Source organism: Canis lupus, chromosome 4 (assembly GCF_003254725.2).
Source record: "Canis lupus dingo isolate Sandy chromosome 4, ASM325472v2, whole genome shotgun sequence".
In the NCBI taxonomy this organism is placed as follows: Eukaryota; Metazoa; Chordata; class Mammalia; order Carnivora; family Canidae; genus Canis; species Canis lupus.
In genome coordinates this window covers 24,257,900-24,282,940 of record NC_064246.1, presented here as the reverse complement: position 1 = coordinate 24,282,940, position 25,041 = coordinate 24,257,900, and the positions used below count along the sequence as shown (strand labels likewise).

General features: G+C 37.6%; 1 protein-coding gene across 11 annotated transcripts in view; it reads left to right on the top strand.

The window, feature by feature from the left end:
* CFAP70 (cilia and flagella associated protein 70) overlaps positions 1–25,041 on the top strand; it is a 95,576-nt gene that overhangs the window by 22,084 nt on the left and 48,451 nt on the right. For 7 of the 11 annotated variants that reach the window (XM_025435022.3, XM_025435025.3, XM_025435021.3 and 4 more), the window contains 5 exons: positions 9,415–9,594; positions 12,646–12,828; positions 15,139–15,233; positions 19,932–20,031; positions 22,032–22,166. In XM_025435022.3, the coding sequence (XP_025290807.1) occupies positions 9,415–9,594; positions 12,646–12,828; positions 15,139–15,233; positions 19,932–20,031; positions 22,032–22,166 (693 nt within the window). The remainder of the gene's footprint in view (positions 1–9,414; positions 9,595–12,645; positions 12,829–15,138; positions 15,234–19,931; positions 20,032–22,031; positions 22,167–25,041) is intronic. The other 4 variants (XM_025435024.3, XM_025435026.3, XM_025435027.3 and 1 more) reach the window with 4 other exon arrangements.

The following is a 25,041-nucleotide window of genomic DNA, read 5'->3' as shown; positions in this document are numbered from 1 at the left end:
ACAGCCCTTTATCTGATATGTCATTTGCAAATATCATCTCCCATTCTGTAGGTTGTGTTTTAGTTTTGTTGATTGTTTCCTTCATTGTGCAGAAGCTTTTTATTTTGATGAAGTCCAGTAGTTTGTTTTTGCTTTTGTTTCCTTTGCCTTCATAGATGTGTCTTGCAAGAAGTTGCTGTGGCCAAGTTCAAAAAGGGTGTTGCCTGTGTTCTCCTGTAGTATTTTGATGGATTTTTGTCTCATATTTAGATCTTCAACCATTTTGAGTTTATATTTGTGTATGGTATGAGAGATTGGTCCAGTTTCATTCTTCTGCATGTGGCTGTCCAAGTTTTCAACACCATTTATTGAAGAGACTGTCCTTTTTCCAGTGGATATTCTTTCCTGCTTTGTCGAAGATGAGTTGACCATAGAGTTGAGGGTCTGCTTCTGGGTTCTCTATTCTGTTCCATTGATCTATGTGTCTGTTTTTGTGCCAGTACCATACTGTCTTGATAATCACAAGTTTGTAATATAGCTTGAAGTCAGGCATTGTGATGCCCCCAGCTTTGATTTTCTTTTTCAATATCCCTCTGGCTATTTGGAAACTTTTGGGTACCATACAAATCTTAAGATTATGTGTTCCAACTCTGTGAAGAAAGTCCATGGTATTTTAATAAGGATTGCACTGAATGTGTAAATTGCTCTGGGTAACATAGACATTTTCACAATATTTATTATTCCAATCCATGAGCATAGAATGTTTTCTTTTAATTTGACTTGAGTTTATTATTTTTTTGTAAATTTATTTTTTATTGGTGTTCAATTTGCCAACATATAGAATAACACCCAGTGCTCATCCCATCAAGTGCCCCCTCAGTGCCCATCACCCAGTTTCCCCCACCCCTAGTTTGTTTCCCGGAGTTAGGAGTCTCTCATGTTCTGTCTCCCTTCCTGATATTTCCCATTCATTTTTTTCTCCTTTCCCCTTTATTCCCTGTCATTATTTTTTATATTCCCCAAATGAATGAGACCATATTATGTTTGTCCTCTGACTGACTTATTTCACTCAGCATAATACCCTCCAGTTCCATCCACGTCAAAGCAAATGGTGGGTATTTGTCATTTCTAATGGCTGAGTAATATTCCATTGTATACATAAACCACATCTTCTTTATCCATTCCTCTTTCGATGGACACCGAGGCTCCTTCCACAGTTTAGCTATTGTGGACATTGCTGCTATAAACATCAGGATGCAGGTGTCCCAGCGCTTCATTGCATCTGTATCTTTGGGGTAAATCCCCAGCAGTGCAATTGCTGGGTCGTAGGGCAGATCTATTTTTAACTCTTTGAGGAACACAGTTTTCCAGAGTGGCTGCACCAGTTCACATTCTCACCAACAGTACAGGAGGGCATAGAATGTTTTTCCATCTCTTTGTGTCTTCCTTAATTTCTTTCAGAAGCGTTCTGTAGTTTTTAGGGTATAGATCCTTACCTCTTTGGTTAGGTTTATTCCTAGGTATCTTATGCTTTTGGGTGCAATTGTAAATGGGATTGATTCCTTAATTTTTTATTCAGTTTCATTGTTAGTGTATAGAAATGCCACTGATTTCTGGGCATTGATTTTGTATCCTGCCACACTGCCAAATTGCTGTATGAGTTCTAGCAATCTTGGGGTGGAGTCTTTTGGGTTTTCTACATACAGTATCATGTCATTTGCAAAGAGGGAGAGTTTGACTTCTTTGCCAATTTGAATGCCTTTTATTTCTCTTTGTTGTCTGATTGCTGAGGCTAGGACTTCTAGTACTATGTTGAATAGCAGTGGTGAGAATGGACATCCCTGTCATGTTCCTGATCTTAGGGGAAAGGCTCCCGGTGTTTCCCCATTGAGAATGATATTTACTGTGGGCTTTTCATAGATGGCTTTTAAGATGCTGGGGAATGTTCCCTGTAACCCTACACTCTGAAGAGTTTTGATCAGGAATGGATGCTGTATTTTGTCAAATGCTTTCTCTGCATCTGTTGAGAGGATCATATGGTTCTTGTTTTTTTATCTTGTTAATATGATCTATCATGTTGATTGCTTTACGAGTGTTGAACCAGCCTTGCATTCTGGGGGTAAATCCCACTTGGTCATGGTGAATGATCTTAATGTACTGTTGGATCCTATTGGCTAGTATCTTGTTGAGAACTTTTGCATCTGTGTTCATCAGGGATCTCGGTCTGTAATTCTCCTTTTTGGTGGGGTCTTTGTCTGGTTTTGGAATTAAGGTGATGCTGGCCTTATAAAACAAGTTTGGAAGTGTTCTGTCCCTTTCTATCTTTCAGAACACCTTTAGTAGAATAGGTATTGTTTCTTCTTTAAACGTTTGATAGAATTCCCCTGGGAAGCCATCTGGCCCTGGAGTTTTGTGTCTTGGGAGGTTTTTGATGACTGCTTCAATTTCCTCCCTGGTTATCGGTCTGTTTAGGCTTTCTATTTCTTCCTGTTCCGGTTTTGATAGTTTGTGGTTTTCCAGAAATGTGTCCATTTCTTTTAGATTGCCTAATTTATTGGTGTATAGCTGCTCATAATATGTTTTTAAAATCATTTGTATTTCCTTGGTATTGGTTGTGATCTCTCCTTTTTTCATTCATGATTTTATTAATTTGAATCTTTTCTCTTTTGTTTTTGATAAGACTGGCTAATGGTTTATCTATCTTATTAATTCTTTCAATGAACCAACTCCTGGTTTTGTTGATCTGTTCTACAGTTCTTCTGGTCTTGATTTCATTGAGTTCTGCATGAATCTTTATTAACTCTCTTCTTCGGCTTGGTGTAGGTTTTACTTGCTGTTCTTTCTCCAGTTCCTTTAGGTGCAAGATTAGCTTGTGTATTTGAGGTTTTTCCAATTTTTTGAGGGATGCTTGTATTGTGATGTATTTCCCTCTTAGGACTGCTTTTGCTGTATCCCAAAGATTTTGAACACTTGTATCTTCATTTTCATTAGTTTCCATGAATCTTTTTAATTCTTCTTTAATTTCCTGGTTGACCCTTTCATCTTTTAGCAGGATGCTCTTTAACCACCATGTGTTTGAGTTTCTTCCAAATTTCTTCTTGTAATTGAGTTCAAGTTTCAAAGCATTATGGTCTGAAAATATGCAGGGGACAAACCCAGTCTTTTGGTATTGGTTGAGACCTGATTTGTGACCCAGTATGTGGTCTATTCTGGAGAAAGTTCCATGTGCACTTGAGATAATGTGTATTCAGTTGTGTTCGGATGTAAAGTTCTGTAAATATCTGTGAAATCCATCTGGTCCTGTGTATGATTTAAAGCTCTTGTTTCTTTGGAGATGTTGTGCTTAGAAGATGTGTCATTTGCAGAAAGTGCCCTGTTGAAGTCTCCCAGTATTAGTGTATTATTATCTAAGTATGTCTTTACTTTGGTTATTGATTGATTGATATACTTGGCAGCTCCCACATTAGGGGCATAAATGTTCATGATTGTTAGGTCCTCTTGTTGGATAGATTCTTTAAGTATGATATTGTGTCCCTCTTCATCTCTTACTACAGTCTTTGGGATAAACTTTAATTTATCTGATATGAGGATTGCTACCCCAGCTTTCGAGGACCATCTGAATGGTAAATGGTTCTCCAACCTTTCATTTTCAGGCTGTAGGTGTTCTTAGGTCTAAAATGAGTCTCTTGTAGACAGCAAATAGATGGGTCTTGCTTTTTTATCCAGTCTGAAACCCTGCATCATTGATGGGATCATTTAGCCCATTCATGTTCAGAGTTACTATTGAAAGATATGAATTTAGTGTCATTATGATACCTATTCAGTCCCTGTTTTGTGGATTATTTCTTCAGGCTTCCTCTTTCTTTTAGAGTCTCCCTTAATATTTCTTGCAGAGCTGGTTTGGTGGTCACATATTCTTTCAGTTTCTGCCTATCTTGGAAGCTTTTTATCTCTCCTTCTATTCTGAATGAGAGCCTTGCTGGATACAGTATTCTTGGCTGCATGTTTTTCTCATTTAGTACCCTGCATATATCCTGCCAGCCCTTTCTGCCTTGCCAGGTCTCTGTGGAGAGGTCTGCTGTTAATCTAATATTTCTTCTCATATAAGTTAGGGAATATCTTGTCTCTTGCTGCTTTAAGGATTTTCTCTTTATCTTTGGAATTTGCAAGTTTCACTATTAAATATCAAGGTGTTGAACAGTTTTTATTGATTTTAGGCGGGGATCTCTGTATCTCCTGGATCTGAATGCCTGTTTCCCTCCCCAAGTTAGGGAAATGCTCAGCTATGATTTGTTCAAATATGCCTTCTGGTCCTCTGTCCCTTTTGGCACGCTCTAGAACCCCAATTACATAGATTTTTCCTTCTGAAGCTGTCATTTATTTCCCATAACCTTTCCTCATGGTCTTTTAATTGTTTTTCTCTTTTTTCCTCAGCTTCCTTCCTTGCCATCAACTTGTCTCCTATGTCACTCACTCTTTCTTCTACCTCATTAACCCTCGTCATTAGGACCTCCAGTTTGGATTGCATCTCAATTAATTGATTTTTTTTAAAGGAAGATATATTTTTTAAAGATTTATTTATTTATGATAGGCATAGAGAGAAAGAGGCAGAGACATAGGCAGAGGGAGAAGCAGGCTCCATGCTGGGAGCCCGACGCGGGACTCGATCCCGGGACTCCCGGATCTCACACCCTGGGCCAAAGGCAGGTGCGAAACTGCTGAGCCACCCAGGGATCCCCTCATTTAATTGATTTTTAATTTTGGCCTGATTAGACCTAAATTCTGCCATCATGAATCTCTTGATTCCTTTATGCTTTTTTCCAGAGCCACCAGTAGCTTTATAATTGTGCTTCTGAATTGGCTTTCTGACATCAAATTCTGTAAAATTCTATAACTCTGTGGCAGAGAGTACTGTCTCTGATTCTTCTTTTGTGGTGCGTTCTTTCTAGTCATTTTGTTCAGTGCAGAGTGGCTGTATGAGCAGGCTGAGTCAAGAATATCAACCATGACCTAAGTAAATTTCACCCTAGATGATTCTGCCAAGGTCAGAGACCAGAAATTGAAAACAAAGATCAGAATGAAATAAAACAAGAGGAACACTAAAGTGAAAAACATATTTTAAAACAAAGTAGTAAAAAATAAAAGGCCAGAAATCCTAAAGAAGAGACAAAAAAAAAAAAAAAAAAAAGAAAAAGAAAAAAAAGGAGAAGAAAAAAGGGGGGGACTGGGAGATGGTGGTGGTGACAATGTTGTAGTGGAGGGAGAATGTAGTTTCCCTGAGGGGTTCTAGAGGGTGATCCTCTTGTTTCTGAGTATATTAAGTTCTGTATGTTAGAGGATGCTCAGTCCCAAATTTATATAAACCATAAATACTTATAGAGGGCCCCAACATTGACCACCAAAACATAAATGAGATAAAAGAGGGGGGACAGAATGGGAATGAGGAGTCTCACAGAATGAACCAGAATGAACCAGCACAGTATACCACTTGGTTCTGGGTGCATGATGGTAATGTTTTAGAAGGTACTAACTTCTGCCATTGTAGAACAAAATGAGGCAGATAAAACAAAAAACACAAAACAAAACATATCTTGTATATCTCCCAAAATTAAGTTGAGTATGTTGAAGAGAATCTAGAAGTGGAAAATATATCTAGGACCTGTAATTGTAGAAATATGAAAGTCAAAAAGGAAGAATCTTAAAAATGAAGAGGTGGTAAAATATTTAGGTAAGGTGGGAAAAGAGAAAAAAATATTGGAAATTTAGTCTTTTTTTTTTTTTTTGGTATTTTTTTTTATTGGAGTTTGATTTGCCAACATGTAGCATAACACCCAATGCTCATCCCGTCAAGTGCCCCCCTCAGTGCATGTCACCCAGTCACCCCAGGAAATTTACAGTCTGATATAAAAACGAGTTGTACTGGAAAAAAGAAGGGAAAAAAAAGGATTGGTAGCCTCTGGTTCTATATACTGTAAATCCCTCAACTTCCCCTGGAGCTTTCCAGCACTGCTAGGTCAAGAACTTGCTCACCCCCTGTCCTTCCAGTTGGTCTCTGGGGGAGGGGCTGCTGTGCTCTCAGGTGTGTGCCCCTGGGGGAGCTGCCCTGCCCCCCGCCGGGTGCAGGCTCAGGGGGAGCTGTTGACCCCCTGAGGCCTCTGTTCCCTGGCGGCCCTACCCCTCCCAGGCACAGGGTGACACCAGGAGGAACAACACCACTGGCCGCGGCCAGGTCTCCAGCTCTGGAGTCAGCTCCCACAGTAAATACCGCAGCTCCCAGTCCGCACGGGCCTAGGTGCTCCCGGGGTGGTGGGGGCGCTGACCTGCACAGCTTGGGGGCGCCTGGAGGCAGGAGAGTGTCCTCACTGTCCTGTGCCCTCCCCGCCTCCGTCTGTCCTGGGGGGGACCACAGGATCCTGGGCTCTGTCCCCCGGCCCCCTGGGATCCGGGGCCTGCGCTGCTGGAATTGCGCTCCCAGGCCGCAGATCCCCAAGGCAGCAGGGCGCAGCCCCCTCCATCAGCCGCCGCCTGAGCTTCTCCTGAGGCCCCGCCGGGCGCGGGCTCCAGCCCTTTACCGAGCTCGGCCCGCGGTCTGTGCCACGCTCTCCCTTGGGGTGCACTTCCTCTGTTAGTGACTCCGGGAGACTGGAGGCTCCACAGCCCCTTCTGTGGTTCTGCTCAATTTCCCTCCTAAGCGCCTTTCCCTCCAGGAAGAATCCAGCGTGGATTTTTTAAAAGTTCCTGCTTCTCCAGGGCTGGGCTTTCCTGTCCCGAGGCTCTTGCTGCTCGGCCTTAGCCCGGCTCCTCGTGGGGCCCCACCCCCACTTGATTCTTTTTTATTTTTTTCCACCTTCCTACCTTGTTAGAAGCAAAAAACCCTTCTTTCTGTAGCGTTCCAGCTGTTCTCTCTTTAAATCTCAGGTCGAATTCATAGGTTTTCATCATGATTTGCAAGTAATCTAGGTAAATTGGTGGGGCCGGGTGAGGTGAGGCACCTACTCCTCTGCCATCTTGCATTTCAAAGTTCTCCCCCCTAGAACTTTATCTTTGAAATTTGCAAGCTTCACTATATGTCAGGATGTTGATTGGGTTTTGTTGGTTTTTTTTTGGGGGGGGTCCTCTCTATCTCTTGGATATGAATGCCTGTTTTCTTCCCCAAATTAGGGAAGTTCTCAGCTATGATTTGTTCAAATATACTTTGTGGTCCCCTCTCCCTCTCTCTCTCTTCTGTAATCCCAATAAGATGCATATTATTCCTTCTCATGCTATCATTTATTTCCCAAAGGCTTTCCTCATCAGTTCTTAATTGTTTTTCTCTTTTTATTTCAGCTTCCTGCCTTTCCGTCAACTTGTTTTTTTATGTCACTCACTCTCTCTTCCATATCATTAACCCTAGTAGTTAGAGCATCCAGTTTAGACTGCATCTTAGTTAAAGTATTTTTAATTTCAGCCTGATTAGATCTCAATTCTGCAGTAAGAGAAGCTGGAGTCTTTTATGCTTTTTTTCTAGAGCCACCAGTAATTTTATTATTGTCCTTCTGAATTGTATCTGACATGGTACTTAAATCCATATCTAGCAGATCTGTGGCAGAGAGTATTACTTCTGATTCTTTCTTTTGTGGTGAATTCTTCCTTCTAGTCATTTTGTTCAATGCAGAATGGCCATCCCCAGTCCAAGTGCAGCTGCCTTGCTCCTTGGGCGCTGCTGGTCCCCTCCCTCAGGCCCTGGGCTCTGGTCTTGACAATGGTGCATCCTCTTTAAGGAATAATCTGATCAGAACTGATGTGTGGTTAAACCTCCAACTCTAATTTTAACTGGATTTCTTTTTCTCCCCACTGAGTCTGATGGATGCCCGGCAGTGCTCTTGCCTTTCGTTTTGCTGATTGTTTCCTTTGCTGTGCAGAAGCCTTTTATCTTGATGACGTTCTAATAGTTCATTTTTGCTTTTGCTTCCCTTGGTTTTGGAGACGTATCTACTAAGTTGTTGTGGCCAAGGTCAAAGATGTTGCCGCCTATGTTCTACTCTAGGATTTTGATGGATTCTTGTCTCATATTTAGATCTTTCATCCATTTTGAACTTACTTTTGTGTATGCTATAGGAAAGTGGTTCAGTTTCATACTTATACATGTGGCTGTCCAATATTCCCAACTTCATTTGTTGAAAAGTCTTTTTTCCGTTGTATATTCTTTCCTGCTTTGTTGAAGATGATTTGACCATATAGCTGAGGGTCCATTTCTGGGTTCTCTATTCGGTTCCATTGATATATGTGTCTATTTTTGTGCCAGTACCATACTGTTTTGATGATTACAGTACTCTAATACAGCTTGAAGTCCAGAATTGTGAGGCATCCAACTTTGGTTTTCTTTTTTCAACATTACCTTGGCTATTTGGAGTCCTTTCTGGTTCCATACAAATCTTAGAATTATTTTTTCCAGCTCTGTGAAAAATGTTGGTGTTATTTTGGTAGGGATTGCATTGAATGTGTCAATTGCTTTGGGTTGTATAGACATTTTAACAGTATTTGTTCTTCTAATCCATGAGCATGGAATGTTTTTCCATTTTCTGTGTCTTCCTCAATTTCTTTCATAAGTGTTCTATACTTTTCAGAGTACAGATCTTTTACCTCTTTGATTAGGTTTATTTCTAGGTATCTTATATTTTTTAGTGCAATTGCAAATTGGATTGAATTATTGATTTCTCTTTCTTCTGCTTCATTATTGGTGCATATAAATGCAGCAGACTTCTGTGCATTGATTTTATATTCTGTGAGTTTGCTGAATTCCTGTATCGGTTCTAACAGTTTTTGTTGGAGTATTCTGGGTTTTCTACACAGAGTATACTCTATGTGAAAAAAAAAAACTGCTACACTTAAGTTATAAAAGTAGTCACAGAATATAAACTAGCAAATAAAGCAACCCAATGTCACTCATGTGAAACTATTATTAACATTTCAGGATAGAACCTTCCAATTCCTCTCATATATGTATTTGTATACATATGTGACATCAGTATTGTAGAGGGAAAAGCCCTCTAATTTAGGAATAAGATTCTCATCTCGGCTATAGTTCTAATTCATGGGACCTAGAGAAAGTTTTTTTTTTTTTTTAAGTTTTTGTTTATTTACTCATGAGAAACACAGAAAGAGAGGTAGACACAGATAGAGGGAGAAGCAGGCTCCACGCAGGGAGCCCGACGTGGGACTCGATCCGGTACTCCGGGATCATGCCCTGGGCTGAAGGCAGGCACTAAACTGCTGAGCCACCCGGCTGCCCAGGACCTAGAGAAAGTTATTTGAAACCTCTATATGGAAATAATTAAACTTGACCTTCTTACCTTGAACAGTGATATGAGATTCAAATAAGATAATGAAAGAAAGGAATGGGTTAGGAAAGCCTCTGGCATTTTCAAAATGCTGCATAATTTTATTCTTTTCCAGCAGTGCAGCCTTGAAGTTAAAGTATTTGTGGCAGAACCATTATTGACCACAGCACAGATTTTAGGAGGCAATCTACTGAAAGTCACATTGGAGGCTGCCTACTCTGTGCCTGAGTCTTTCATTCCAGTAGGGCCTCTGCAGAACTACATGATTGGTCTACAAGTTCCATCAGTTGGAGAGGTAAAGCCCTACAGCCAAATATTTATATAGATTTAAACACTCATATGGTCATCTCTTCCTCACCTGCATTCAAAGCAAGCTCTATTAATGGTTGAGACTTTTTGTTTAGGCTTAAAAAAATAAAGTTTACTTCTGTTTTATATGTAGATATGTATAATTTACATGTATATAATAGTATGCATTACATATAATTTATGTCAATAAATACATATTTATGATGGAAAATATGTAAAACATTTTTAAATTGATCATTTTAATGTATTTAAATACATTGCATCTATGCATGTATTTTGTAAGTTTTGTACAATGTGCTTATTTATATAAAACTTTATTAATTTTGGGTTATTTTCTTAGTCCAAATTTCTTTTTTAAAAAAGATTTATTTATTTTGGAGAGAGAGAAAGGTAGAGAGAGCACAGGTGTGCAGCAGGGAAGGGAAGAGGGAGATGGAGAAGGAATTTCAAGCAGACTCCCTGCTGATTGCAGAGCCTGACATGCAATCAGGATCCCATGACCCTGAGATCATGACCTGTGCAGAAATCAAGAGTCAGACACTCAACCAACTAAGCCACCCAAGCACCCCCTTAGTCAAAATTTCTATGGAATGATTATGTCTGGATTTTTTGAGGCTCTTGATAGAGATTTCCAAATTCCTTGCTAAAAGGGTATAATTAGCTAATACTGTCATCTGTTTTATTGCCATCTACATTTCAGTATGGAACCCTTCAATTCCTCTTCACCATTTACATTCCCACTAGCAGTATAAAGGGTTCCAATTTCTCCATATCCTCATCCACATATATTATTTCCTGTTTTTTATTTTGTGATAATACCCATTCTACTAGGTGTGAAGTGGCATCTCCTTGTGTTTTAGATTTGCATTTCACTAATAACTAATAATGTTGAGCATCCTTTCTCATCTTTATATTGCCACGTGTATATTTTCTTTGGGGAAATGTTTATTCAAATTCTTTGCCCATTTTTGAATCAGGTGTTTTTTGTTGTTGAGTTTTAAGAGTACTTTATATATTCTAGCTGTGGTTCCCTTATCAGATATGTAATTTACAAATCTTTTCTCCCATTTTTAACTTTGTTGTTTGTATGTTTTGCTGCACAAAATTTTTAAATTTTAATGAAGCCCTGGGACACCGAGTGGCTCAGCAGTTGAGCACCTGCCCCTGGCTCAGGGCATGATCCTGCAGTCCCAGGATCAAGTCCTGCATCAGGCTCCCTGCATGGAGCCTGCTTCTCCCTCTGCCTGTGTCTTTGCCTCTCTCTCTCTCGGTCTTTCATGAATAAATAAATAAAATCTTAAAATGAAGTCCAATTTATCTATTTTTTTCTTTTTTGTGTGTGTGTTTGTTATTTCTTTTTTTTTTATTGGAGTTCAATTTGCCAACATATATCATAACACCCAGTGCTCATCCCATCAAGTGCTCCCCTCAGTGCCCATCACATAGTCACCCCCACCCCCCGCCCACCTCCCCTTCCACCATCCCTAGTTCGTTTCCCAGAGTTAGGAGTCTCTCATGTTCTGTCTCCCTTTCTGGTATTTCCCACTCATTTTTTCTACTTTCCCCTTTATTCCCTTTCACTATTTTTTATATTCCCCAAATGAATGCATTTATTTTTTCTTTTATTGTCTGTGTCTTTAGTGACATAACCAAGAAATCATTGTTTAATTTGATGTCATGAGGATTTCCCCCTGAGTTTTCTTCTAATAGTTTTACAGTTTTAGCTCTTACATTTAGGCCTCTGGTTCATTTTGAGTTAATTTTTGTATGTGGTTTAAGGTAAGGGTACAACTTGATTTTTTTTCCATGTGGATAATTGGTTTTCTGCACTGTTTATCGAAAAGACGTCTTTCTCCGGAATGGTCTCCATATGCCTAATTTTGATAATTTTTGCCAGCATTCTAGTTTTTATGAAAGAACAGATTTTCAGAGGTCTTTTCTCTGTCATTCCAGAAATGCCTCTCCTCACGAAAGTTTTTTAAGCTTATTAATCAACAAAACTAGAATTGTTGAGTTATAGGGTATGACAATTTTAAATTTACTGGTGACTGCAAAATTGCTTTCCATAGTATGCCAATTTATACTTCAATCAACTATGTATAGGAATACCATTCCCTTCACAATATTCCCAATGCTTGATATTTTCAGACTGATTTTGCCAATCAGTGGTTTAAAATGATATCTCATTGTTTTTATGTTCATTTTAATTGTTATTAAGGATATATAGCATGTTTTAATTTAAATGTTGGATTATCTAATTTCCCTTTCTATAATTTGCATATTCATATCTTTATCAATTTCCTATTGCAAATATGTTTTAAATAAGTTATAAGTAAGAAAGTGCCTATGTTGTTAACCCTTTGTCAGATTTGTTTTTAAAAAGGTTTTTAAAACCTTTTTATACCTTAAAACCTGTTTTTAAATATATATATATATATATATATATATATATGTGAATACCTATATATATATATGTATTTTGGAGTTCGATTTGCCAACATACAGTGTAACATCCAGTTCTAATCCCATCAAGGCCCCCCTCAGTGCCCGTCACCCAGGTACCCTATCCCCCCACCCACCTCCCATTCCACTACCCCTTGTTCATTTCCCAGAGTTAGGAGTCTCTCATGTTTTGTCACCCTCTCTAATTTTTCCCAAAACCAAAAAGGGTTCAAAGGAGAATCTGAAGAAATAACCCATATATAAGCAATCAGGAATGTTGAAATGAATTTGCTAATAATTTTAAACTCATCATCAGCCACAGGGCAATAATCAATTACATTTTCACCAGATAAAATATATTTGCATATCTATGGATAAGAATACTTTTCATTATTATCTATTTTTATCAATTAAATAATTTTAAAATAACACAAAGACAATGAAGAGCATAGGCTCCCCTGTAGAGTCAGATAATCACAGATGGAAGTGTCTGTTAGACAACACCCAACATTACACTGAAAAGATACTTCAGTAATCTTTTTGTTCATTTGAAAGTCATAAAAAATTTCCTGATGTATGATAATTTATTCTGTAGAAAGATTATTCTATTTTGTTCAAGAATGGAACTCTGAAGCTTGGAGGAGAAAGAGAACCAGTTCCCAGGCCCAAAAAATGGCCAATTGCCAACATTCTGGCTCCAGGAGCTAATAACATTCCTGATGCTTTTATCATTGGTGGGCCCTATGAGGAAGAAGACGGAGAACTCAACCGTCCTGAGGTGAGAGAATGGTGCAGTTTTTTTGTGATAAAATAAGTACACAGACAGATACTCAAACATTTTTTGAATCCTCAAATTTATATATATTTGTTACTTGTTAAAACAATTATCTGATTCTGATGAAAATATCTCCTGCCTTCTTAAGTTCAACAAACAAAATAATTTATTAAATTCAAATTTGCTCTTTATTTTATTTTAAATTTATTCATTTTTAAAATTTTTTCTAAGATTATATTTATTTGAGGGAGAGGAGCATGAGTGGTGGAAGGGGGAAGTTACAGAGGGAAAGGGACAAGCAGACTCTCCCCTGAGCAGGGAGCCCTACTTGAAGCTGGATCCCAGGACTCTGGGGTCATAATCTGAGCTGAAGGCAGATGCTTAACCAACTGAGCCACAAAGGCACCCCAGATTTATTTATTTTTGAGTAGGTAGTTATATGGTCATAGGTCATGTACATAAAAGCAAATATATATACTCAAAAGAAAAAAGGAAGACTCACAAGCAAAAACATTTGGAAGAGTGAAGTTTCCTTGTAAAGAGTGCAACAGAGTAACATTTCAGAAAGGCTGACTCACTGAAGTCAGCATAGTAAAAGACAAGAATAAAATTGTTTTTCTTTAGGAAATCTAGATTCATAGAAAGTATTCAAAATCTTGTTATTTTTCAGAACTGAAACCTGTCAGGAAGACAGGTTTTTTTTTGTTTTTGTTTTATCTCAGGGTATAAAGTGTTTATTTGTTTATTTTTATTTTATTTTTTAAGTTTGTTTTTAATGGAGTATATAAAGTGCTTCATGATATTGAAAGCAGGGGAAAATGTTAGTTTTGCTTTATATACACACATATGTACATACATGTATTCTTTTCCTATTGGTTGTTTTGTTTTTGTTTTTGTTCTTACTGAAATGGTGGCATACTCACTGTTTTTGCAACTTGCTTTTTAGTGTCTTGGTGATTTTTCCACACTGCTGCCTATGGACACACTTAAATTCACTTGACAAGTCTCCTTTTGGTGGATGTTTAGGTTGTTGAAAGTATTCTTTTCTTTTTTATTCCTTTCTCCCTCTTGCCTTCTCTTTCCTACTTCCTTCTTTCCTTCTCTCATTCTTTCTTAATTCTTTCTTTGTTTGTATATTCTAAACTTGTTAAAAGCAGAGAAAATACTGCAAAGCATACATGCAAATGTTACTTGAACGAGTTAATAATCATTAATGGAAACATTCAATAAAATAATTTGTAAAGTGAGGATGGTTGAATTATTTTAAGTATCTATTTTAAATAGTTGAAATAAGTCTGGCAATATTTGAAAAACATTGTATAGTATCTTCTCATCATTGTGATTAGTGAAAATTCATACTGCTCTTTGGTTTATATTTTTATTTAGATCAGATATTTTATTTTACATATTGAGATTTTATGTTACAATTTGCTTTATTTCTTTTTTTTCCATTTCAAGTTTTTATTTAAATTCTAGTTAGTTAACATACAGTGTGATATTGTTTCAGGAGTAGAATTTAGAGTTTCATCACTCACATACAATATTCAGTGCTCATCACAAGAGCCCTCCTTTATACCCATCACCCATCTAGCCTATTCTCTGCTTACCTCCTTTTCAGCAACCTTCAGTTTGTTCTCTATAGTTAAGAGTCCCTTATGGTTTGCTCCGTCTCCTTTTTTCTTTTTCCCTATGTTCATCTGTTTTGCTTCTTAAATTCCACATATGAGTGAAATCATATGGTATTTGCTTTCTCTGACTGACTTATTTCACTTAGCATAATACTCTCTAGCTCTGTCCATATCATTGCTGACAAGATTTCATTCTTTATGGTGGCTGAATAATAATCCATTGTTTTTTAGTCCAGATCTTTAGTTCTCAACCCTGGTTGTTCATTTGAATCACCTGGAAAGCTTTTAATACAATAACAATGGCCAAGCCCTAACTGAGATCAATTACATAAGAATTTACTTTCAAAATATCACTGTCCAGGTAGTGATTTTTTAAAAAGCTCCCAGACAATTCTAATATGCATCTAAGGTTGAGAACTGGATGACTGAGGTTATATGAGTGATATTTGAAACTTTAGTACTGGATTGTTATGAGAATATAAATAATTTATATTATGTACTTTATTAATAGTAAAGTACCCTAAAATTTAAGATGTGGTAGTAGTTATAGTAGTAGTCATATTTATAGTAGTAATAGTAGTAGTAATAAAAGTGTTGTGATCAAATCCATTAAAAGAATGCCTCACAGATTGAGCAGAATGAAGCCATGGCACACCGAGGAAACAAAAGTCTTATTATTTTACAGGACAAGGAATTTAGGAACCAAGCAGAGTGCATAAAGAAAAGGATTATTTGGGACTTGGAAAGTCGCTGCTACCTTGATCCTCCTGCAGTGGCCAGGTAGGAAGAGGAATGTCTAACCACCAAAGAGTGTAGGCGGGAAGAAATGTTACTTTTGTTAATTTTATCTGTATTTGAGTTAAAGTGATCTGAGAATCTTTTCAACCACAAGTTATAATAACAGAAGTTTTTAGTGATTATGGCTTAACTAAGGTGGGTTCTGATTCCTTTTCATATAAAACAAGTCCAGAGCTAGTATGTATGGTACCTTCACAGTGTTATCAGGTATCTAGGCTCCATCTTTCTTTTTGCTGTATCTTCTTTAGCATGTACCTTCCATCCACAAGGTTGTCTCATGGTCTAAGATGGCTGTTGGAGCTCTATCTTGCACATTCACATTCCTCACAGAAAGTTGGAAAAGGGGGCAGTGTGTATGGATTAAAAAAGGACACATGCTGGGTGTTTTAGCCCCCTTATAGAGCCTTCCTAGAGCCCATAGGTTGAGCCTTCTGCAACCTCAGTTTATATCTCAGTGGCCATCTCTAGATGCAAAAGAGGCTAGGAATTATATTTTTATTAGACACATTGTTACTCAGACTAAATCAGGAGTTTGATACTAAAGAAGAACAGGGCACTTGATATTGTGTGGTAACTACCAGTCTCTGTTACAGTAACCTAGTGCTTAGGGAGAGGATGGGAAATAGAAGATTATCAATATATGTATAATTTGAATGAGCAATTCTAATATTTTTTTCAATTCATAGACTATTTTCAAAAACCGTATTAAAATTACAGAAAAATTGCATAGACATTTCAGAAAATTTCTATGTACCTCTGGTTCCCCACATGACTGTGGTGTATATATAAATATACATTGTTGGGATTGACTTGCTGATATTTTGTTAAGAATACATTATTGCTATTATTATTTTGATCTATTTGATCAGTTAAAAATAAGAAAAATTTGAAAATTTATTTTCCCTTAATTTTATTCTCTGATTCTCTTCTTTTTTAAATGAAGATCCAAGTTTCTGACCTTATAGGATTTTCTTTTTCTCTGAAAACTTTTAGCATTTTTTGCATGGCAGGTTTCCAGGCCACAAATTCTCTTCACTTTTGTTTGACTGAGAAAATCTTTATTTCTCCTTCACTTTTGAAGGATGATTCCCTGAATACAGAATTCTAGGTCGGTGGCTTGTTTTTTTTCAAAACTTTGAATTGATTTCACTCCATTATTTTCTCACTTGTATGGTTTCTGAAGAGAAATCCAATGTAATTCTTATCTTTGTTCCCCTATAGGTAAGGTGAGTCGTCCCCCCCCCCCGCACCCCCGTCTTCTTTAAAGATTTTCTCTTTCTCTTTGATTTTTTACAGTTTGAGTATGATATACCTAGGTTTTTTTTTTCCTTTTTCTTTTTGGATGTATGATGCTTAGTGTTCTCTGAGTTTCCTATATCTGTGGTATGGGGTCTGTTATTTAGTAAAATTCTCTCAGTCATGACTTCATGTATTTCTTTTATTCCTTTTCATTTCTTCTTTCTGCTATTCCTGTTATACTTTTTTTTTAAATTTTATTTATTTATGATAGTCACAGAGAGAGACAGAGAGAGAGAGGCAGAGACACAGGCAGAGGGAGAAGCAGGCTCCATGCAGGGAGCCTGACATGGGATTCGATCTCGGGTCTCCAGGATCGCGCCCTGGGCCAAAGGCAGGCGCCAAACCGCTGCACCACCCAGGGATCCCCCTGTTATACCTTTTGTAATTATTCCACAGTTTTGGATATAATGTTACGATTTTTCATTTTTTTTCCTTTCCATTTTAGTTTGGGAAGTTTTTATTTTTTTAAAGATTTTATTTATTTATTCATGAGAGACACACAGAAAGAGGCAGAGACATAGGCAGAGGTAGAAGCAAGTTCCCTGCAGGAAGCCCGATGCAGGACTCCATCTCAGAACTCCGGGATCATGCTCCAAGCCAAAGGCAGATGCTCAACCGCTGAGCCACTCAGGCATCCCAGTTTGGGAAGTTTTTATTGACATATCTTCAAACTAACTGATTCTTTACTCAGCCATACTCAATCTACTAAGTCCATCAAATGAATTCATTTTTGTTACAGTTTTTAAAATTTCTAGCACTTCTTTTTTATTCTTTCTTAGGGTTTCCATCTCTCTGCTTATATTTCCATCTCCCTATTACATTATTTGCATGTTTCTGCTTTTTCCATTAGAGTTCTTAATGTATTAATCATAGTTATTTTAAATTCCCTATGTGATCATTTCAAAATATATGTTGTATCTGAGTCTAGTTCTTATGTTGTGTCTCTTGTCTTTTTTACAGCCTTTTAGTATTCCTTGTAATTTTTTATTGAAAGCTGGACATTATGTATTGGGTAATAATAAGTGAGGTAATTAGGGTTTTTAGTGTGAAGTTTTCTATCAATCTGGCTAGGAGCTGGACTGTGTTTAATGTTTGCTGTAACTGTAGGTGCTAGAGGCTTCAGTTTCCTTTTTTGCTCCTCCCCTGTTGTATTTGGTTTGCCTAAGAATTTTTCTTAGATAGGGTCTGTGTTTTGCAGCCTCTCAGTTATAATCCATTGTTACTATACCAGAACCCTGCTGATGTGGTGGGAAAGTGTTGGAAAGGGGAAGTGTTTTATAATTCTGTGGTTAAAGTATTGTAATGGTTTGACTCCCTGGGCTGTGAACTTCAGAAGTGTTTAACAGCGTTTTTTTGCTTCTTCTTATGTGAGACAGGAAGGCTAGACAGAGCTGGGGTTGTCTAATTGCCCTTCCCCTGGGTCAAATAAGGCTCTGGTAAAGTAGTTTCCCTTAAAGAGTAGGCATTTGGGGGCAGACTGGGTAGCTCAATGGTTTAGCATTGCCTTCAGCCCAGGGCTTGATCCTGGAGACCTGGGATGGAGTCCTGCGTTGGGTTCCTTGCATGAGCCTGCTTCTCCCTCTGCCTGTGTCTCTGCCTCTCTTTCTCTCTGTGTGTCTCATGAATAAATAAATAAAATCTTTTTAAAAAGTAGGCATTTGTTATGGATAACACTCCAGGCATATTTCAAAATGGTTGCTTTTCCTTCTTCCTGCCTAAGAGGATTTTTCCCATATCTTCACCATGAACATTTGATGGGGCTCCTTGATTTAAAACCAAAAAAGTATGGGAATTCCCTAAGACTAGGCTTCCAGGAGTCTAACTCTGGCTAATCCAGCCTCTGGCAATTTGTCAAAATTACCATTAAAATGTTTTTACCAGTTCCTGGCTCCATTGCTTTTTCCTACTTGTAAGAAGGTCTCAACTGTGATTCTCAATACTGGTCTGTCTCTCCAAGTTTCAGGGTGGTGAATATGCCCCATGAACTTACTTCTTTTTTTTTTTTTTTTTAAGATTTTATTTATTTATTCATGAGAATACACAGAGAGGAGAGAGAGGCAGAGACACAGGCAGAGGGAGAGGGAGAGGGAGAAGCAGGCTCCATGCGGGGAACCTGATGTGGGACTCGATCCCAGGTCTCCAGGATCAGGCCCTGGGCTGAAGGCAGTGCTAAACCGCTGAGCCACCCGGGCTGCCCCATGAACTTACTTCTTAAATGGATTAAGAAAGGTCATTGGGGGATCCCTGGGTGGCGCAGCAGTTTGGCGCCTACCTTTGGCCCAGGGCGCGATCTTGGAGCCCCGGGATCGAATCCCACGTCGGCTCCCGGTGCATGGAGCCTGCTTCTCCCTGTGTCTCTCTCTGCCTCTCTCTCTCTCTCTCTCTCTCTCTCTCTGTGTGACTATCATAAATAAATAAAAAATTAAAAAAAAAAAGAAAGGTCATTGGTTTTTCAGTTTGACTTTTTTGTTGTTGTTCTGAGGACAGGAGCAACAACTTCTAAGCTCTTTACATGTCAGAGCTAACACTGTAAGTCCTACTTTTTTTTTCCACAGGAGAAATAAATACCTCTTATACTATTTACATACTTGTCTGATTATTTCTTTAGAATAAATCACTGGAAGTGGAATTTCTGGGTCAAAAATTGTGACCACTTTAAGGTTTTTGATTCATTTGTTGAATTGCTCTAAAAAATGTATAGTCTGCCTCTGCTAGCAGTGTAGTAGAATTATTTTTTGAATTTTTAGATTTGGGAAGGTTTAAAAAACCTATTTATAATAAAAATGCTTATATATGTGTGTGTATTCCTTTACTTTTTTAAAGATGTATTTATTCATTTTGAGACAAAAAGGGAGAGAAAGCATGGTGGTGGGGGTGGGGTAGACGGGAAAGGCAAAGGGAGAGGTAGAAGAGATAGTCTCCCAAGCAGGCTCCACGCTGAGGCTTGAGCCCCAAGGTCTCAGTCCCATGGGGCTCAGTCCTACAAGGCCAAAATCAGGACCTGAGCTGAAACCAAGAGTGTTGCTTAATCAAGTGTATCATCCAGGTGCATCTCCATTAATTTTTTTGAATTTAAATTCAATTTGCCAACATGTAGTATAACACCAGTGCTTATCACATCACGTGCTCTCCTTAATGCCTGTCACCCAGTTACTATCCACCCACCCACTTCTCCTTCTCCACCTTTGTTTCCTAGAGTTAGGAGTCTCTCATGGTTTGTCTTCCTCTCTAATTTTTCCCCACTAGTTTCCCCCTTTCCTATGGTCCCTTTAACTATTTCTTATATTCCACATACTTTCTAAAGACAAGGAATACTTACCTTTAAATTACACTAACCTCATTTTTGCATATGATACTAACGGGCTGATTTTTTATTTGCAGTTTTCAGAAGCGAATTGCTGACTGTCGATTTTGGCCTGTAGAGATCACAAGAGTTCCTCTGACTATTGCACCCAAAGGGAAAGCTGCAAAATTTGATAAGGTTAATTTGTTTGCTTAAAAATATTTATATAAGAAATGTATTGGGATCCCCTGGGTGGCTCAGCGGTTTGGCGCCTGCCTTTGGCCCAGGGCGCGATCCTGGAGACCCAGGATTGAATCCCACATCAGGCTCCCGGTGCATGGAGCCTGCTTCTCCCTCTGCCTATGTCTCTGCCTCTCTCTCTCTCTGTGTGACTATCATAAATAAATAAAAATTAAAAAAAAAAGAAATGTCTTGTCAGACCCAATCTTTTGTTCTATTTCTAAAATGATACCAAAGGACTGTGTGAAATGATGTAGCTGCTCTCTACGGTGACCAGCTTAACCCGATTTGCCAAGTAGTTTCCTGGTTTTAGCACTGAAAATCTCCTGTCCCAGGAAACTCTCCTGTCTCTGGCAAATCAGGATGACTGGTTACCCTAGCTCCCCATTGTCCACTAAAACTTGTTTAGACTTTATTCCTAGACATCCTATTTCCTTTTACTTCTTTGTTATGGTTTTACCATTGATAAAAACACATAAAACAGCCATTTTTATAGGTCACAGTAGTTACATATTGGCAACATGGTTCAACCTAATACATCCTCCTGAATTTCTTTTAGACATCCTACTTAAAATGTTTTAGCCTGATAATTAGAGTAATAGAATTCATTGATGTACATTATTCTGAAAAGATCTAGCTTTGTGAGCCTAGAACATGTTTTCTCTGGTTTTATTTGTACATGTCTGGTCTTTTCTGCTTGTTTCATAAACTCGCTAAGGGTAGGAATCCAGTGATTGACTGCTTTGTATCCTCCACAGTACCTAGCATGACTCATGCTATACAGCAGATCCTTAACAAGTACCTAAATTACTTTATTTTCAAAATAGTGTTTTTTGCATAATGAAAATACTACTGCTAGTAACCACTTCTCCCTTTGTAATATGTAATATACATTGGCTAAATTTCCTTAATAACATAATGTTACTACATGAACATAGGACTTTTTAATCTTATTTCTAATTTCTAATTATTATAATACATGTAATCAAAGAGATTACTTTTAATCCTGTGGGGATTAAATGTGTTTTCTTTTGCTAAATTGATTTTTTCCCTACTAAAATTTTCTATGGCAAACCATATAGTCATAAAAATGGTTACATTAGTTAACAAGTATTCATCTTTGTAATGGGAGTTTAGGTGAAATTAGAGATGGCAAATACATGGTGGGAAATATCATTCATTCTTCTCATCCATGGCAGATATTACTGATTAATCAAAATGTTTTTTCTGGGCACCCCTGGTGGCGCAGCGGTTTAGCGCCACCTGCAGCCCGGGGTCTGATCCTGTAGACCCAGGATGGAGTGCCGCGTCAGGCTTCCTGCATGGAGCCCGCTTCTCCCTCTACCTGTGTCTCTGCCTCTCAGTCTCTCTCTCTCTCTCTGAATAAATAAATTTTAAAAAATGTTTTTTCTTTCTGAACTCAGATAAGGATACAGAATCTTTCTCAATCAAATACTCTGAAACAAATCCACCAATTTATTAGAATTTAGGCATAAATTAAAGTCTGTCATCAGTGGTCTGAATGATTTGTAAGGTCTCTTTCATTGATAAAAATCAGAATCACAGCTTCTGATTCTCTTATTTTTTTAAATTATTTTACAAACCTTCACTTTTTCTTAAGAGGCAACATGGTGAAATTGACTTTTCAGTTGAATATATATTGTCAATTTGAGTATGTATTGATTTAACTACTGCCTTTACTATTTATTAACACTGTTTTATATGCATTATTTCAGTGATCATAATATTATTAAACCCATTTTTAACATAAAAGAATGTAGATCCAAAATATCTATGTAACTGGCCTAAAGCCAATAGTTAAGTAGCATTAGCTAGTTCCTAAAGCCAGGTCTTTGGATAACTAAGTCAGTGCTCCATATCTTATGCTGCATTGCTCTATAGCACTAATAGATCTCTGGTTTTATTCCTTTTATTCCTCTGGTTTTATCATCCTTTAGGCTGATGATGAAAGTCAGCTTTCATTTCATGGTGTGGCTTATGTTAATATGGTCCCATTGCTGTATCCGGGTGTGAAGAGGATTCGGGGAGCTTTTCATGTTTACCCTTACCTAGACAGTACAGTCTATGAAAAGGTAAGAAAAAAAACTATATATAGGGTATTATCCTATTTATCCTTTTATATATGTGTTTACTTACATCTTTAGCATATATATCATTGTAATTGAAGTTTGGAACCAGCTGGTATACTAGGACTTAAATAGAGCACCTTACAGTTATTCAGTCATTGAATACTTAAAAACTTTAGGATAATAAAAGGTGAAAACAATCTAAATCCCCATCAACAGTATATGCCTGTGTCTCTGCCTCTCTTTCGCTCTCTCTGAATAAATAAATAAATAAGTCTTTAAAAATATATATATAAAGCACTTTATCAAACTGATAAGAAAAACACACCATTTTTTTTAAAGGGCAAAGTACATGAAACAGCAATTCACAAAAGAAGAAATGCCAGTGGCTAATAAATATAAGAAGAAACATTTGGCCTTATCTATAATCAAGGAATTACAAATTAAAATGATAATAAAATATCATTTTATCTGTAGAATTAGACAATTCTTTAAAATATCATAATGCTCAGGACACCTGGGTGGCTCAGCGATTGAGCATCTGCCTCCCGCTCAGGGCGGGATCTTGGGGTTTGAGATTAAGTACCACATCAGGCTCCCTGCGAGGAGCCTGCTTTTCCCTCTTTCTATCTCTGCCTTTTTCTCTGTGTCTCTTATGAATCAATAAATAAAAATCTTAAATATATATATATATGATAATACTGCTCATTAGTGGCAAAGATGTGGTAAAACAACTCTCAATCTTCGCTAGAAGAGTAAATTAGTACAAACTGTTTGCAAAAAATTTTTTTTATCATTATGTTTTAAGAAGCTTAGAATACTTAAATCTTTTCTCATAGTATTCATACTTTTAGGAATCTATTTTAAGGGAATAAGTAGAATTATATCCAAATTTTACTACATGAAGATATTCTTAGGAATCTAAGGGAACTAGTGTATCATTTTTTAAATTATTTTTTTTATTGGAGTTCAATTTGCCAACATATAACATTATCTCCCAGTGATCATCCCATCAAGTGCCCCTCTCAGTGCCCGTCACCCAGTCACCCCAATACCCTGCCCACCTCCCTTTCCACCACCCCCTGTTCATTTCTCAGAGTTAGGAATCTCTCATGTTTTGTCACCCTCTCTCCTTTCCCCTTTATTCCCTTTCACTATTTTTTATATTCCCCCAAATGAATGAAGATCATATAATGTTTGTCTTTCTTCAATTGACTTACTTCACTCAGCATAATACCCTCCAGTTCCATCCACGTTGAAGCAAATGGTGGGTATTTGTCGTTTCTAATGGCTGAGTAATATTCCATTGTATACATATACCACAGCTTCTTTATCCATTCGTCTTTCGATGGACACCAAGGCTCCTTCCACAGTTTGGCTATTGTGGACATTGCTGCTATAAACATTGGGGTGCAGGTGTTCTGGCATTTCACTGCATCTGTATCTTTGGGATAAATCCCCAGCAGTACAATTGCTGGTGTGTAGAATCAGAAAAGACCACAAATAGGGGAATGTTAAAAAAGAAAACCAGAGCTGAGGGCATCACAATGCCAGATTTCAGGTTGTACTACAAAGCTGTGATCATCAAGACAGTGTGGTACTGGCACAAAAACAGACACATAGATCAATGAAACAGAATAGAGAATCCAGAAATGGGCCCTCTACGATATGGTCAACTAATATTAGACAAAGCAGGAAAGACTATCCACTGGAAACACTGTATCATAATTTAGTGATAAATTAGTCAGTCTCTAGTTTGAATTCACTAGCTGGATGACTTTAGGCAAGTAATAAGTTTCTCTCAACTTTAGTTTATTCATTGCTAAAATGAAGACAATGCTTATTCCCTAGAGTTGTTTTGCATATTAAATAGATAAAATATGTAAAGCACTAGGGGTATAGTTGACACACTGGCATTTTGAAGAATATTGTGCATATATTAAAACTTATATGAAAGTTTTAAAAACATGAGATGATGCATGTGATAGTCTATTAAATGAAAACTCAGGATATAAAATTATATTCAATATGATCACAACTTTTAAAATATATATAATCATAATTTTTAAATGTATAGAAAATATTAGAGAGGAAATCTTTCTGGCTATGTCTGAGTGAGGAGGTTGTCAAACTTCCTACCGCCTCCCCACAAAAGCAACTATAAAGCTGGAAAAATTGACAAAGAAATCGTTTTAGCACTCTGGAAATTGATCAAAGGCATAAACAAACTAAAAAGTATTAATGAATGAAAAACTATGGAGTTTAAGGCATTCTTGTTTGGGGCTGCTCCTAAAACTTCCCTAAGCTCTTCCCTACTCCACTCCTTTGGCTTAATCAGTATCACAATTTTTCTAGGACAGGATAGGCTCTGAGGACTGGCAACTTTGCTGCCATAGAAGAGACACAATTTGGGACAGTGGTGAAGGACCCATGCCCAGTGATGTTGTTGGTTGAAACGGAGATCTTGTGGAGAGCAACCAACATAACTGTAATTGGAGTCCCAAGAGAGAAGAGAGTAAGAGGCAGAAATGACACATGAAGAAATAATGTCTGGAAATGTCCCATGTTTGATGAATACATTAATCTACATATCTAAGAAGTTCAGAGAATCCCATACAAAGATCTACAATATACACATTATAGTGAACTGTTTAAAGACAAAGAAAAAATCATGAATTCAATAGGAAAAAAAAAAAAAAACCTCATTGGTTATATGGGAGCACCAATGTAGTTAACAGCTGATTTTCTTCTGAAACAGTGGAATCCAGAAGGCAGTGGAATAACATATTCAAAGTGCTAAATGAAAACTCTAGCAATCACAAATGAAGGCAAAATAAAGATATCCCAGGATAAACAAATATTGAAAGAATTTTTTACTAAC